Here is a 17,637-nt window from a genome sequence, read left to right on the forward strand (position 1 = left end):
TTGTCAAAAGATGGATCCCTTCTAGCCGCGCTCAAGCAAATGGCATACCGGTAAGGAGCAAGCCAGTTGGCCAACCAAAACGTTACCCCAAATTCAGGTCTCGTTCAAAAAACGGTTCAACCTTCACCTTATTCAAAAAAATATGAAAGAATAGTGGACATTATTGGGGTACTAAACTAAAGTGCTGTTCTTGTTATAGAATGATCAAGATTTGAATATGTGTAGGCCTACGTTTGATACTGTTCCATTTATTCCATTCCAGCCATTACAATGGGCCCGTCCTCCTATAGCTCCTCCCACCAGCCGCCACTAGTGTAGGCTAATGCAATTGAAGGACATGAAGATAACGCATTTATGGTTTTATGAAATGTGTTTATTACTAGCCTACTATACATAAAATACAGCTAAATTAAAAACAAAAGACACTCTTACTACAGATTAGAATGCACATGTTTTTTGTAGTATTGCAGTTATATATCTTGGCCTACATTAGGTTAAATTCAAAATGTAATTTCAAAATCTAAAACTAGCTCCATATGAAAGATATAACATGATTGGAGTGGTCCCCTCTACATACAAAATGCGGTATCGTATAAATTAATTGGCTCATTATAAAAACGTAAACATTTTATTTGGCAAATTGTTTGTCAATTAAATGTTAAATTTAACATTTGAGTTACATTTGAATATGTTCTCGTTATTTTCTTTACCTAAAGCACAGCTATTGTCGTAGTGTAGGGCTTAGTTGCAGTCAGTCAACAATTGCATTGTCTACGAGGAAGAAAAGAGGAGAGTGCTGTGAAAGAAAGGGATACAGTAGATGTTTCTAGCAAGGCATTCATCAGGAATTCTTATTAGTGGACTATATCATGCATATAGCCCTACAGTATAGTCATCCCCTACAGTGTTCAGTGATACTGCATTTATCAACTACACACTCCTTAATTGTTTTCATTAATTAATTATTACTCAGGTCAATCATTATGTGCTCGTATATCTGAGTTTTCCCTCTAAAGCTGGAGGCCAGCAGAAACTCTCTGTTGTCAATGGACACCACAGTGAATGCCCTTGGTGCCTGGATGTTCAGGTCCTGGAAGTGAACAAATTGGCCCCTCTTCAAATCCCACTGATAGATCTGCGTCAGGGAGTAGTCGCTGCCGAGGATGGCATACTGCCAGTTGCCGATGGAGACTGGCTGGAAGACCATGGAGCCCCGCGAAGGCATTGTCTGTACCTCTTTGAACATGGCGCCGTCCCACCTCATCACCTTGGAGTCCCCAATAAAACGCGTCAGGCAGATGAAAAGATCACTCTTCACCTTGAAGTGCTTGACCGCATACACGTCCTCCATTTCGGGGATATCAGTGCGCCTGTCGAACTGCTTCAGACTCTTGCTCCACTGGTAGATGACAGGCCTCTGGGAACTGCTGGCTAGGATCAGATGGGGCTTTCCAGAGATCTCCAGGTACTCCACGTCTGTGTCACGGTACCAGAGATGGAGGGACTGGTGAGAGTAGAACCCATAGCCGTTCCACTTGTACACTGTGGTAGAACCGGCCTTGGAGCTGTCTGCGATAACGAAGAAGGACTCACCGTCAATGAGGAAAGTCTCAATGTCATTAGGTTTCCTGATTTTCAAGATGTCAATATCCTGGATTTTGATGAATTTGTTGGCTGAAATGTCCCGCTTGTAAATGTGAGAGCCACCAAAGAGCTGGGCTACGAAGATGAACAGCTGATTATCAATCACCATGGGTTTGCATACCACAGTGGATGTACCTGTAAAACAAGAACCAAAAACAAAGTATTAGAACATAGGAACATGAAGTCAACATTTGCGAGAAACACTAAATACATATACACTATACATTTTAGGATGCATAAGATATAGTACAACACTGTATTCATGGCATATCATTTCGACATCTCGTGATATAAAATAAACATTGCTCACTTTGAATGCTGTCATAGGTTCTGAAAACAGTTTCAACGTGATCCCATTCCAGGAAGCTGCACATTCCAGTAAAGGGCTGAGCAAACACAACAAACGTATCCATACCAAAGGTAAAGGACTCCACTGAAATGGACTCAAACATCAGTGGCTGATAAGAGGCAAACTCTGCAATACAAAACAGATTTAATGTTTCAATGTTTATTCGCCAAGTGCAAAACCGGTGTAAGACAGTACAGTGAAATTCTTACTTGAGAGCTATTTCCCAAAAATGAAGCAATAATAATGTAGATCACAGAAAATGGAATAAAAAAACAAGAAGTATGATGTAAGTTGAACACAAGAATTCAAGTACAGTGCCTTCAGAAAGTGTTCACACCCCCTGACTGTTTCCACATTTTTTTGTGTTACAAAGTGAGACTAAAATGGATTAAATTGTAATTTTCTTGTCCACTCAAAATACTCTAATGTCAAAGTGGAAGAAAAATTGAATACCTCTTTGAGCATAGTGAAGTTCTTAATTACACTTTGGATGGTGTATCAGTACACCCAGTCACTACAAAGATACAGGAGTCCTTCCTAACTCCGTTGCCGGAGAGGAAGGAAATCGCACTGGGATTTTACCATAAAGCCAATCATGACTTTAAAACAGTTACAGAGTTTAATGGCTGTGATAGGAAAAAACTGAGGATGGAAAAACAATATTGTAGTTACTCCACAATACAAAAGGCACTCGCACATCTGAGCTATCTTTTTTGAAGGTGCATGTACTGCGTGTACTGTCAGTCATAGACCGTTTTGCCAACATGAAAGAGAGGAGGAGGCATTGGCATTCACAGGGCCGGCTACAGACATAAGCAAAATAAGCGGTCGCTTAATTGTCATTTTTTGGAACTCCGTCATGGTCTCAAATTACTATTGAGAGTAAGAATAGTAGAATACACCAGGTGCAATTTTTTACATGTGGTTTTGCATCCTTCAACAGTTTTTCTCTTAGTATGTCACTCACTGACAAACACTCAATTAGCCATGCCAGCTAACAATTTTTAGATTGGTAGTTAATCTAAATTTGTAGTATTCGTGGCCAAGTACTGAAGGGAACGTAGGGCACATGCCCAGGGCCCTGACATCCAGGGGGCCCCCATTGATCTTGTCAGTCATTCTCACTCATATATCATATTAACATGGCTTAAGTCATGACAAAATGTTTAGAATTGTAGGAAATTATCATTTTTCTCTCTGCCCCATGCAAGGTGTGCAATGCATAGTCACTTTAACTCTTCCTACATGTACATATTACCTCAATTACCTCGACTAACCTGTGCCCGAGCACATTGACTCTGTACCGGTACCCCCTGTATATCGCCTTGATATTGTTATTTTACTGCTGGTCTTTAATGATTTGTTACTTTTATTTCTTATTTTTTACTCATCGATTTTTTTCCTTAATAACATGTATTTTTCTTAACTGCATTGTTGGTTAAGGGCTTGTAAGTAAGCATTTCACTGTTGTATTCGGCGCATGTGACAAATAACATTTTATTTTATTTTAAATAATTGCACCAATCACCTGCAGTTATGCAGTCAAAAGACCCGGGCACAAGGTCATTGATCAGTTTCCCTTGAAAAAGCGGGGGCCCACTGCAGAGGATCTGATCAACCATCGCATTGGTAGTATGCATCCACTCCACCAGCCACTTTAGTTTGCAGTCACATTCCAGGTTGTTCCCTTTCAGATCCCTGGTAAAACAGGTTAACACAGTATGCATAAATCAAAACCTGAATATTTTGAATGAAAATAAAACACTTTTTTTTGTTTTACATAAGTACACTTTAGATGGCGATGTTGCAGATTAAGTGGCTGGTTATGTGAAGAAAATAAAAAAATACTCACACTTTCACCAAAGCATCCATGCCCTTGAAAACATCTTTGGGTAATGTACCCAGGTTATTATAGGCCAGGCTCCTGATTAAAAAAAAAAAGGAAAACATTGTGTTTTAGACCACAAAATACAGTATGTCCTGAATCAACACAATACATTGTGTCTGACTTCCAAAAAGAGTTGTTCTTGGAACTCAGCATTATGTTTACCCCTGTCTCTGGGTGGGCCCTGACTGTCACTTCGGTCCAGAATGAGTAAGGAGGAGAGGTCACAGAGCAGATATCATGTTTTGTTTTGCACCCCAGGACATATTGTTCTTGGTTATAATTCGATTTTCAAGAGTACACAGTACACTCAGACAATCTACTGAAAATAGTGAAAGGCGATGCATTCTTAGAATAACGATTCGGCAAACTTATATGTCCACTCATGTTTGTCTTTTTTTTTCTATACAAAGGAGTGTAGGGGAAACGGGATGGTGGTGACACGGGACAGTTGTAACACTTGCAATTCCTCCAATCAGGAGCGAGGTAGAATCATATGATTTACTGTGCACATGCTCAGTTTAGTCCTGAGTCCTTGTGTGAAAAAGCAAGTCACTGTGATAAACTCTGCAAATTCTATTGACAGAAATCTGATTTTGAGGTAAGAAAGTCATTATTTTGACTGAATGTGTTTCTGTGATTGTATAAAAGTGTAGCTTCATTCACCGAACTTATATCAGGTTTATAACCAGTCTGTGTAGAGATATTTGATGCAAGTTAGCAATGGTAAAGTTTTAACATTTAGCTAAAATGGAAGCTAGCTAATAATGGCTGCGAGGGTCAGGGTTAGTTGTAACATGTTACAATTAACCCCGACTAAAACTGGATGTTTTTGGTACATGTTTTCTTTTACTTTCAGCATGCCTAGGTCATGGAAAAGAAAGACAGACAGGGGAATACCTCTCCACACTTTGAAAATAACGTAAAATGGTGTAACAGAGCAGGGGGAATCAATCAGATCAGTTGCAAAGTTGTATGGCATATGTCATGTGATGCTGTGCAGATTCTGCAAAGAGAGAAAGAAACCACTGGAGAAGGGGTCGAGAGAGCTTGTAGGCTACCGTAGTGGAAACAGGGTCTTCCTTGACGAGCAGGAGCAGAAGTTGTCAAGAGTATCTCTTGAGGGCAGCTGATTTATGCCTTCCAGGCCACCTTTCCAACTGCCTTCCAGGCCAACTCTCCAGCTGCCTTCTAGGCCATCTTTCCAGCTGCCTTCCAGGCCACCTCTCCAGCTGCCTTCTAGGCCATCTTTCCAGCTGCCTTCCAGGCCACCTCTCCAGCTGCCTTCCAGGCCACCTCTCCAGCTGCCTTCTAGGCCACCTTTCCAGCTGCCTTCCAGGCCAACTCTCTAGGCCAGGTGGAAACGCCTGATTACTCTTCTGATTTCAACCCAGTTGATGTACCCATTCAAGCACTCAGAAGGCAAAACAAATGTTGCTCTTCCTAAAAGAAAAACAGATCGAAAGAAGCAAGCCAAAACAAACCACACCAAACAACAACAAAAACTGTCCTGCTTCAGAAAAAAAATACAAAAAATAAAGCAGATTGAACCAGAAGATTCAGATTCCTTCATCGAGGAAAACTTCTGCATGGTGTGCATGGAGCACTTTAACAATTCCAAGTCCGAGAAGGTCTGGTTGCAGTGTTAGGAATGCAAATTATGGAGGCACCAAGCCTGTACCACTGTCGCAACTGTGACTGATTAAATGTTCAACATACAATCACACACACACCAGAAATGTTCAGGTGTTTAGTTTAGCCTAGTTGTTGTCTGGTTGAGAAAGACCATTTAGTGGAGGGTTAAATAACATGCCTAGTTAAAAAAAATAATATTTTTTTTTATTATTATTTATATTTATTATTATTTCGGCCAAACAAAATGTTAAACATGGCAATGTTGCTCTCGTGGTCTCAATGAAGGGGTTCAACAATTAGTTGCATGTCATGATTTATGAACTTTTTCAATCTGTTACAATTCACCCCAAGCACTTTTACAACTAACCCAGATCATGGGGTAGATTGTAACACTTTTCACTCCTTGTATTTAAGACAACAGCATGCATTTGCAGTATATATAAAAGAGTGTTACAACCATCCCCGGTCTCCCCTAAGTATTCCCAGTCAGCGAGGTCACCAAGTTTACATAGACCCACCACAGTGTCCTTTGGCAACTTGATATGGCAGAAGTGAGGGAGGCTAACCTTGCTTAACATCACTGAAATAGGATTTGCATCATATGCAGTTTTCACAATAATTCAACTGAGGTACATTTGCTTAATATTTGAATGTACCTAGGGGAGGCCTCAGTGAACAATGGTTTTGATAATGCGATGCACCATGGGAAAAGCAACAGAGGTGCGGACTAGAGTCACATGACTTTGACTCAAGTCAGAAATTTGATGACTTGAGACTGGATTTGGAAACTCAAGACGTGGAACTCAACTTTGCTTTGAGACTGATGACTTGAAATGATCTGGCCAGGTTGTGTAATGTTTTGTCATTCATTTTGTGGGACACTTACTCTCCATGCAGCCAGAGACTTTTGACCAATAACCGGACATCAGCATTGGCGAGCAAAGGCACATTTCCCGATTAGTGACCATAAAGCACTTGTTTCATTTTATCTGGTTTTGTTTGTCAAAAAACTGAGTAGCCTGTGTTCATATTATCCATATAAAATACAGTTTAGCAATCGGCAACGGATCTTTGACAGAACAATAGGCTACCTGGTGATTTAATTGTTCATTTTCATATTTCAGATGATAGGCCTTGATTAGGTGAATTATATACCTCAGTGGTGGGTACTGGTTATATGTCTAAAGATAACTAACCTAGCACTTCCTTCAATACTTATAGGATGAAGATGTGACATATTAAATAAATTACGATATTTATGAGGAAGAAAAAGGCTACAGACAGACCATGTCTTCCAACTGATCCTCAACCTCCGCTGCATAGGTGATAGGTGAGAATTGTCTGTTAATTGAATGATTAGAATATTCCGCCCTGAAACATATAATTGTATGGAATTGATTATAATGTATGAAATCATAATCAATTAATGTGTAGTCATAGTCAGAATTAGGTCAAAACAATATGTCTTTATGGTATTTCAAACACAGACTGTCTTGAGCTTGGTGCCGACCTGACTAGAGATTTGGGAGAGAACTGGGAGTACGTCTCAAGGACAAAGTCACTATCTCTGTCGGCTGGGAAGTGAGACAGACAGTGTGCGCGTAGCAGGACATGTGTATGCGTATGTTTGTGTGCATGTTGGCGTGAGAAGTCAGTATAAAATGAATTGATTTGTATTCTTGACGTCAGAACGTTCCCGTGAATAAACATTTAACTTTGGTAGACTGGGCCTCGGTCTGTTTTCGTTCCTATCAGTATCTTACAAATCCTGATAAAACATACTGAGGGTAACATAATTGAATTGGTAAATGAATAGGAGTATAGAATTCTCCTGACAATAGGCTACAGGTAGGCTGTGACATTGCAAATATGAATGACGTTCAGCTCAAAATGCTGGTGGAAAACATCGTTTATTAGTGAATATTGCGCTTAAAAAAATGCATCACCGTTTACGGCTGTAATGACAGGCAACATTCGCGCAGCGATTGTGCGCGCTTGTTCGATCTGTGTGCGTGCGCGTGCTTGTACGTGATCACCAAACAATTTTTGGAACTGCATGTGTGGCAATCCTCTCCCTACAATTTGACGCAAATCAGCAATATGTTCGCTCGTTCATAGGTTCACAAACTCTTTGATCCGCAACCTCTAAAAATGAGTGTTTCAAAGCTTGCGGGTCAAAAAGTTTGAGAACCCATGATTTGCTGTAAACTATAGGATCGGGTGCGTTGGATTGTCAAATGCAGCTCCAAAATTGTTCGGTGATCAAAAATATTAGGCTAACTGTTTACTTTGCAATCTCACCCACAATGTGGCATCAAGCAACAATTACTAGCATAGGCCTACGGATCTTTTGGTAAGTCAATATTGCTTGAAATGCATCATTTACTTTTGAAGCTTGCATTTGGAATTTGTTGTTAAAATGAATTATTACATTATCAAAATGTGTTGTTGACAAAATAATGAAAAGGCTGTCTGGTAGCCTCAATTGACAAATATTTGTATTTGAACAAGTCATTGCACGTATAGATATATTTTTTTTAATCTTGATTTGAGACTTGACTTAATCAAAAACGTGTGACTAAGAATGCACGTCTTGGACTTGACTCGTTCTACTTGGGACTCAACTTGAGACTCAAACATTGAGACTAGCTTATGATTCGAAAAATGTTCAAGTATGATTAACACAATATGCAAATGACACAAGTCCATTGTTGTAACACATTTTCCATGATTTCGGATTGTAAATCAAGTAAAAAATGACATTCTTATACTTACAGGTGTATAACTGCTTTTAGGCCCCGGAATGCATATTGTGATATTGTTGCAATTTTGTTGTTTTCGATAAACCTGTGAATGAGTTAACATTTAATAACATATTTTGAGATTTAATCATCATATGATGCATTTGAGGATCGTATCCAATAGACAGAGTACAACTCACAGGTACTCCAGATGCGGTAGACCTAGGAATGCATCCTCATCAATTGAGTCAAATGTGTTGGCAGTGAATAGGCTGTTAAGAAAATAGTTAACATTCCATCATTTCTATAACATTTTTTTTTATTTTACTCACACTTGAATATAAATATTTCAAATTGTGGTTGAGTTTCCAAGCAACCCACTGCTAAAAAAATGTGAACCACTTCATTTTCATGTAGCCTAATCCTTCTGTTCACACTTGTAATGTTTTCTTACTCTGCCTTTCCAAAACAACTCTGTTTCACAAGCCTATAACAATAACATATGTGGTCCCAACATAACTTGTCATAACATAGCCTATTCAGTATTATTCATATTGCCCACAAACTCTTGACTCATTTTGCATCATTAGGCATGAGGGAAACCACCATGCCACAAATGCATGTTTTCCTGAAATGTTTTCACACTGTAGCCTATCATGGTGAGATATGGGTGGGTCTTCAGACAATCGATTTACTGCAGTGGAGTAACAGTATTCCCGAGAAAAGTTTTTGGTTTCATTTCATTGGGCAGTTTTTATTTCAGCTAAGCAACCAAAATCCTACGCCCCACTGAGTTCATGTAGTGTGTTATTACATAATCCTGCTCTTCCTCTGAGGGAGCAGAGCTGTGCTTTGTTAATGCACATGGACCATCATGTTAACGTATATTATAAAACATCGTTTAGTAACGTCAAAACTCACAGAAGATGTAGCGCTGGAGAGTGTAAGAAGCTTCCTCCAGTGATTTGGGTGAATCCTGATTTGAGAAAAGATCTGAATAGAAACATGGTACAAAAGATTCACGTTATTGATAATATATCAACCATTGAATTTGATTGTAGCCGTACATTATTTTAATTAGCTGCTTTGTTTGCGGTGTTATTTATTCCATTCAACATGTTCCTAATACTCGACAAAAGAGAGATCATACGATATCCCCATCATAATGCCATTGCCAATATTATTATTTCAATAATTTACAATATTTAATTCCAAGCACTTACAAGGAAAAGACATCAGGTGGAAAGCTGTGAGGGACCGATCTTATATTTTCACACAATGCATTATCTTTGGTGCACGTACAAGATGCGGGGCATCTAGGTTGCTTCACTCTTCTGCTCTCCGCTAAAAGCAGGATGGTGGCGACGCAAATCAAGACCGTGCATTCTTTCAGGGTTTTGTTTCCATATCCCATCCTTTTGGTGCTCTCTGGTGACAACCAGTCCGTCGAAGATTTCTGAACATGAACCTCAATTAAATATCCAAACTTAAAATGTTTCAATGTCAAATCTTGAATGTCTGTATTTGCTTCGAGTTATGCAGTGATGCATGCAGCTTGTATCTCAATGACCAGGCACTCATCCAAAAGATTCGTTCTGCAAGGCGCAGTATGTAAATGCAGGACAGGGAAAATACGGCAAACGTCACCGATCCTTGGACGGATTAAAATCCTCCAAAATACGTTGTCATTCCAAAAGTGAAAATGTACACAATGTAGGCTACACAATTTTATATTGTATATTTTTGTAACTAGGTTGGCTGTATTTTATTATGAAGCTCTGACTGAGCATCTATTTGGCTTGTGCATATATATAAGAGATGATGAAAGTCTCAGTCCCTGGAGAGAGAGCTCAGAGAGCTGCGCTTATTTTATGACTAGGTGGTATGGAGCCCCACAGTGGGGGTGTCCTAGTACCCATAAAACGTAGCTGTCGAACAGGAAAATGGTTCCAATTGTTTTTCCACCATTAATTTTTTCCATAGGGGACTTTAGAAACACTTAAAACAAGGACTGTGTTTCGTATAGGCTAACCCTGGCGTAACGTTTTCATAACCATAACATTTCTCTCGGACAATGTGACTTATCAAAATAATTGGCTCTATACACACTCAGATTTGAAAATGCTAATTAGCATCGAAGTAGACTTCACACAAGACTACAAATCCCTGCAAGCTACTGCACGTCATCTCTAGCTGACACCTTTGCTAACAGGTATTGTCAATTTAAAACCTGCACAAGACACTTCACAGTTCAGTCCATTTAAAGAAATGTAGCCAATTATTCATTACTACATTTAGCTAACATTATATCATTAATACAGAGATTCTTACCTTTGCCTCGATTCAGTCTTCTCCAGATCATCATGGCATTTGTAATTCTTTATGAAAGCCACATTAGCAGCTAATTAGCATTTTTTGGGGGGTAAATACAGGCAAATATATCGATGTCACCTTGTCCTTGAGAGATTTACACGGTTATCAAAAACGTCACTCCAGGGTAAGCCTACACATTACACACATTTGAAGTGTTTCTAAAAAACTCTATGGGAAAAAATGAATGGTAGGTTTTATGGGTTTTTCTGCATTCAAAACAACTGGGAACTTGGGGAAAAACAAGTTCTGACTGTGAAAAATCGGTTTGAACAGTCATCCAACTTGGAATTCCAACTCGGGAACTCTGGCCTCTTTCTAGTGCTACGACATTCCGACTCGAAGATCACTGACATCATGATTAGACTTCGTCTTTCTGAGAGTTACCAGTTACCATAGCAGGTTAGGAAAATAAATGTAGCAGGATAGGATAATTAGGTTAAGGTTAGGTAAAGGGTTAGCTAAAATACTCTCCTAACCAGCTACGAAAAGACACTTCCAGTCGTAGCTGTACTCCTTCTAGTCACAACCGGGACGCAGGCTATTATTAATGCTCGCACGAAATCCATGAATGTTTCATGCGGAACGGCTCCTATTCATTAGGAGGGTCTGTGGAAACAGTCAGTGGGACAACCCTAACGTAAACACTAAGTTTAGCCCCTACCCTTACCCTAACCATCCTTGTGACATCCATACCCTTCATAAGGGACACTTGTGTCATTTCCCTTATGGTTGATGAGGATCTCCATATGACAAATGGATGGTCCCTTACTAGAAATCCTCGGGTGTTATAAAAATAGGCCAACGGCCACAGGTCGTCCCCTAGGGCCCAGTCTTCCGGGAAGTAATGAATTAAGTTTCCAGGACACATCATTTCCGCGATATATATATTTTTGACTTTTTCCTGTTGTTCCTGAAAATTCCACCAGATGGCGACTGGCTGTATATGGCAAATGGACATCACCAAATGGACATGGCCGTTTCTCGGAAACGGAACAGACTTCGAAGACGAAACTCGGTGAGCACAGGGGTGGCCAAATGTACTTTTAGCCCAGAAACAAGATGGCGTCAAGGCCACAATGCTCTTTGAGTTAATGCACATTTTGTGGGATTAAAGGTAATAAAAACGTTGTTTTTTTAAAACGGTAATACAGTGCTAATTTGACCGTTTCACATCAAAGTACATAACCCTACAGTGTAAGGAAAAATAGAATCAGATATTTAACGATCATACTTTACGAGAAATCGTTAAGTTATAGATCCAGTTGAGGCGGGTTTCAGAGCTCTATGTGATTTCTGTGATTTTCCGTGATTTTTTTGTACTCACTCACTCTCACACACACACACACACATACACACACACACACACACACACACACACACACACACACACACACACACACACACACACACACACACACACACACACACACACACACACACACACACACACACACACACACACACACACACAGACAGACAATATGGAGTGACACAGCATGGAGCTTACAGACACACAGAGCCTGCAATAGTTATCTGCGTTCGAACCATCAAAGAACCAGCTCTGAAATATGTGATAGTTGGCTACTAAACGAGTTGGACAAAGTGGGTTTGGTGTCAGTATGTATCAGTTTGGTGTTAGTATGATATCTTATTGACTGATGGATGGCTGGCTTGATGGCTGACTTGTTGTTAATTTCCAATAAGTTTAAACAGTGATGAACCGACACCAAATTAACATGCTGAAATCAACACTGAAAGTGTTGGCAAATGGCATCACCATAGTCTCTATTCCGTGCCTTGTTCAAGGAGATGCCCCACTTGACCATAGTTCACTTGGTCTGACCGCAGCGACCGTGCCAATAGTAGGCCCAGAATGAAGCCTGACATGTAGCCGGTACATGTAGTCAGACACATCTGAGTTTCTCCCTAAGGATAACATTTGTTTACAGGTTAAGTTCCAACTCTGCTTCTGTGCAGGCAATTTTCAAATTTCCTTTTGCCACCTGTTCAGGGTCACCTGTACCTCTACAGATATCAACATGAAAAGATTGAATGGTCCTTCATATCCTAAAGGGGAAGTATGAACTTCACCGTCAAATAAGGCTGAAATCCCAGAATGTGCAGGCTTAAATCATTACAGAAAGGGAAAAAAATGGCATCAACCTAGTCTTTAGGCCGTGCCGAGTTCAAAGTGATGCCCCACTTGACCATAGCTCGCTCGGTCTGACCGCAGCGACCGTGCAAATAGTAGGCCCGGAATGAAGCCTGACTTGTAGTGATTTAATGATGCTTTAGACATACTGCGGCCTCTGAGTCACATAGAGACTCAGAGTTTTCGATGGGCTCATCAGAGGAGGTTGGGGCGGATAAGCCACAGAGTTATTCTAGCTGCGCACGCAAGTTCATGTAGTCTGACACATCCAAGTTTCTCCCTAAGGATAACATGGGTTGACAGGTAATGCTCTACCTCTGCTTCTGTGCAGGCAATTTTCAAAATTCCTTTTGCCACATGTTCAGGGTCACCTGTACCTCTACATCAACCTAGGCTCGAGGCCATGCCAAATTCAGGGAGATGCCCTACTCAACCGTAGCTCACTCGGTCTGACCGCAGCAACCGTCCAAAAAAACTAGGCCCAAAATGAAGTCTGACCGTATCCATGTATAGTCTGAATTTTATATATTTCCAGATTATGTTTGGGGGGCATATAAAGAGCCACATGTGTGAATAGCAGCTGTCTCTATTGTTATTGAGGTAATATATTGACATCCAGAAAGGTCATAGAACAAGGCCCAAAATGAAGCCTGACCTACATTTGAGGTACTTTTGGATGACAGTGGTAGAACCGTTAAGGCTAGAGGCACAATTCAACAGCAGGAACGTTCCTAAAGTCCTCCCGATCTGTACCATGTGGAATTAACCCTTAACAGTGAAAACATGGTGCTTTCTTCTAACAGAATACATTGCCTGCTCCCCTAACTTCAACCTGATGCCTATGTGGGTTATGATTGCCATATCAAACTGACTTCAATGACATTCCATCAGGCCACTATGAGGATTACCTATGTTGATTTTAAGCTTCCTGGAGCAACTGAAAGTGTTTTAATTGACCCTACAAGTGGTTTTTATTTCACAACCTACAGTTAGTGGAAAACACTGCATTCAACCCACTGTAAATCAGTCAGACTTGAAACTCAGGATTATGTAAAAACCTGCCCAAATGAGGATATGTGTTTACTTTTCAGCTTTCTGTGACATCATGAAGTGCCTTAAATGGGAGATAGGAGATATTTCGAAGGGTTAAAAAGGTCACACATTTCCAAAATGTGTGATTAGGCAACCCTCATTAACTGTAAATCAGCAAGTTCTCCAATCAGATGTCCAAGAAAAAACTCACAATAGATACCGATGTCCGAACCATCAAAGAACTGTCAGACCTAGAGCTCTGAAACGTTATAAACCTGTTCTAGAGCTTAAGTTGGTAGTGCATAGTGAGTTATGTGGCTTTAGAAGATTCTCAGGCCGAGAAACAGCCTCGTTCATTTGCAATGTACTCAATTCATTTTTAACATCGCAAAAATTATGATATTTAGAAAAGTCCCAGAATCACAAGACTAGGTGCATTGAAACCGGCTCCGAATGACCTATCGACCCGCAACTCGGGATTCGGGGTCGCCTCAGCTATGCCTACACATAATGTCAGAACTGGACCCGCAGGTCAAATGTAACTATGTTTTGGAAGGTTTTTTTATGGCTTTAACAGAAGGGGCTGTGAATTGTGGGCCGGATCTGAAATATGTTATAGTTGGCTTCTAAAAAAGTTGGACAAAGTGAGTTTGGTGTCAGTATGTATAAGTTTGGTGTCAGTATGATATCTTATTGACTGATGGCTGACTTGATGCCAGTATAATATACTGCAAATGGACAGTGTACATTTCCCATGTATTTAATGAGGGATTAACCATCATCAAATGGACAGGCTAAAATCAACCCCAACGAGCTGTGGAGAGGAACCACTATCACTGCTCGGCCATCCCAAGTTCAACAAACCAGTCAATTGGTCATTTCTGCAGTATATTAGAGCCTATCCAATCCATGTTGGTAAATGCCGATTGTAATACATTGCAAATTGACAGTGTACATTGCATATGTATTCAATGAGGGATTTACCATCACCGAATGGACAGGCTGAAATTAACACCAACGCGCGATTGGACATTGTCCATTACACATATGCTATATTGTCAGTGTGAACATGCTCAACTGCAAGTTGACACTGTACATTGCCAATATATATCCATAAGGACTTCCCATTACGAAATGGACATGCTGAATCAACACCAACGAGAAATTCTGACTTAACATAGTGATATACAGTTGAAGTCGGAAGTTTTCATACACCTTAGCCAAGTACATTTAAACTCAGTTTTTCACAATTCCTGACATGTAATCCTAGTAAACATTCCCTGTCTTAGGTCAGTTAGGATCAACACTTTATTTTAAGAATGTGAAATGTCAGAATAATAGTAGAGAATGATTTTTTTCAGCTTATATTTCTTTCACCACATTCCCAGTGGGTTAGAAGTTTACATACACTCAAATAGTATTTGGTAGCATTGCCTTTAAATTGTTTAACTTGGGTCAAACATTTTGCGTAGCCTTCCATAAGCTTCCCACAAAAGTTGGTTGAATTTTGGCCCATTCCTCCTGACAGAGCAGGTGTAACTTCATCAGGTTTGTAGGCCTCTTAGCTTGCACACAATTTTTCAGTTCTGCCCACAAATTTTCTTGGGAATTGAGGTCAGGGCTTTGTGATAGCCACTCCAATACCTAGACTTTGTTGTCCTTAAGCCAGCTTGCCACAACTTTGGAAGTATGCTTGGGGTCATTGTCTATTTGGAAGACCCATTTGCAACCAAGCTTTAACTTCCTGACTGATGTCTTGAGATGTTGCTTCAATACAGTGCCTTGCGAAAGTATTCGGCCCCTTTACTTTCAGTGCAGCAAATTCTCTCCAGAAGTTCAGTGAGGATCTCTGAATGATCCAATGTTGACCTAAATGACTAATGATGATAAATACAATCCACCTGTGTGTAATCAAGTCTCCTTATAAATACACCTGCACTGTGATAGTCTCAGAGGTCCGTTAAAAGCACAGAGAGCATCATGAAGAACAAGGAACACACCAGGCAGGTCCGAGATACTGTTGTGAAGAAGTTTAAAGCCGGATTTGGATACAAAAAGATTTTCCAAGCTTTAAACATCCCAAGGAGCACTGTGCAAGTGATAATATTTAAATGGAAGGAGTATCAGACCACTGCAAATCTACCAAGACCTGGCCGTCCCTCTAAACTTTCAGCTTATACCAGGAGAAGACTGATCAGAGATGCAGCCAAGAGGCCCATGATCACTCTGGATGAACTGCAGAGATCTACAGCTGAGGTGGGAGACTCTGTCCATAGGACAACAATCAGTCGTATATTGCACAAATCTGGCCTTTATGGAAGAGTGGCAAGAAGAAAGCCATTTCTTAAAGATATCCATAAAAAGTGTCGTTTAAAGTTTGCCACAAGCCACCTGGGAGACATGCCAAACATGTGGAAGAAGGTGCTCTGGTCAGATGAAACCAAAATTGAACTTTTTGGCAACAATGCAAAACGTTAGCAACACAGCTCATCAACCACAACACACCATCCCCACTGTCAAACATGGTGGTGGCAGCATCATGGTTTGGGCCTGCTTTTCTTCAGCAGGGACAGGGAAGATGGTTAAAATTGATGGGAAGATGGATGGAGCCAAATACAGGACCATTCTGGAAGAAAACCTGAAGGAGTCTGCAAAAGACCTGAGACTGGGACGGAGATTTGTCTTTCAACAAGACAATGATCCAAAACATAAAGCAAAATCTACAATGGAATGGTTCAAAAATAAACATATCCAGGTGTTAGAATGGCCAAGTCAAAGTCCAGACCTGAATCCAATGGAGAATCTGTGGAAAGAACTGAAAACTGCTGTTCACAAATGCTCTCCATCCAACCTCACTGAGCTCGAGCTGTTTTGCAAGGAGGAATGGGAAAAAATTTCAGTCTCTCGATGTGCAAAACTGATAGAGACATACCCCAAGCGACTTACAGCTGTAATCGCAGCAAAAGGTGGCGCTACAAATTATTAACTTAAGGGGGCTGAATAATTTTGCACGCCCAATTTTTCAGTTTTTGATTTGTTAAAAAAGTTTGAAATATCCAATAAATGTCGTTCCACTTCATGATTGTGTCCCACTTGTTGTTGATTCTTCACAAAAAATACAGTTTTATATCTTTACGTTTGAAGCCAGAAATGTGGCAAAAGGTCGCAAAGTTCAAGGGGGCCGAATACTTTCGCAAGGCACTGTATATCCACATAATTGTCCAGCCTCATGATGCCATCTATTTTGTGAAGTGCACCAGTCCCTCCTCCAGCAAAGCACCCCCACAATATGATGCTGCCACCCCCGTGCTTGACGGTTGGGATGGTGTTCTTCAGCTTGCAAGCCTCTCCCCTTTTCCTCCAAACATAACGATGGTCATTATGGCCAAACAGTTCTATTTTTGTTTCATCAGACCAGAGGACATTTCTCCAAAAAGTACAATCTTTGTCCCCATGTGCAGTTGCAAACCATAGTCTGGCTTTTTTTATGGCTGTTTTGGAGCAGTGGCTTCTTCCTTGCTGAGCGGCCTTTCAGTTTATGTCGATATAGGACTCGTTTTACTGTGGATATAGATACTTTTGTACCTGTTTCCTCCAGCATCTTCACAAGGTCCTTTGCTGTTGTTCTGGGATTGATTTGCACTTTTCGCACCAAAGTACTTCATCTCTAGGAGACAGAACGCATCTCCTTCCTGAGTGGTGTGACGGCTGTGTGGTCCCATGGTGTTTATACTTGCATACTATTGTTTGTACAGATGAATGTGGTACCTTCAGGCATTTGGAAATTTCTTCCAAGAATGAACCAGACTCGTGGAGGTCTACAATT

General features: G+C 40.4%; 1 protein-coding gene across 2 annotated transcripts; it reads right to left on the minus strand.

The window, feature by feature from the left end:
* Nucleotides 1-351: 351 nt before the first annotated feature.
* On the minus strand, nt 352-10,036 carry LOC135523858 (leucine-rich glioma-inactivated protein 1-like). Of its 2 annotated transcripts, XM_064950832.1 has the most exons (8): nt 9,478-10,036; nt 9,176-9,247; nt 8,455-8,526; nt 8,289-8,360; nt 3,846-3,917; nt 3,522-3,691; nt 1,955-2,119; nt 352-1,779 (listed from the first exon to the last, which is right to left on the minus strand). In XM_064950832.1, exons 1-8 carry the CDS (start codon nt 9,666-9,668, stop codon nt 959-961), a joined length of 1,635 nt encoding a protein of 544 aa, XP_064806904.1. In that variant the 5' UTR covers nt 9,669-10,036; the 3' UTR covers nt 352-958. The 2 variants fall into 2 exon arrangements, with proteins under 2 accessions (XP_064806904.1, XP_064806905.1); XM_064950833.1 differs by lacking the exons at nt 8,289-8,360; nt 8,455-8,526; nt 9,176-9,247; nt 9,478-10,036 and adding an exon at nt 4,940-4,960.
* Nucleotides 10,037-17,637: the final 7,601 nt, after the last annotated feature.

The sequence above is a fragment of the Oncorhynchus masou genome, chromosome 31 (genome assembly GCF_036934945.1).
Source record: "Oncorhynchus masou masou isolate Uvic2021 chromosome 31, UVic_Omas_1.1, whole genome shotgun sequence".
In the NCBI taxonomy this organism is placed as follows: Eukaryota; Metazoa; Chordata; class Actinopteri; order Salmoniformes; family Salmonidae; genus Oncorhynchus; species Oncorhynchus masou.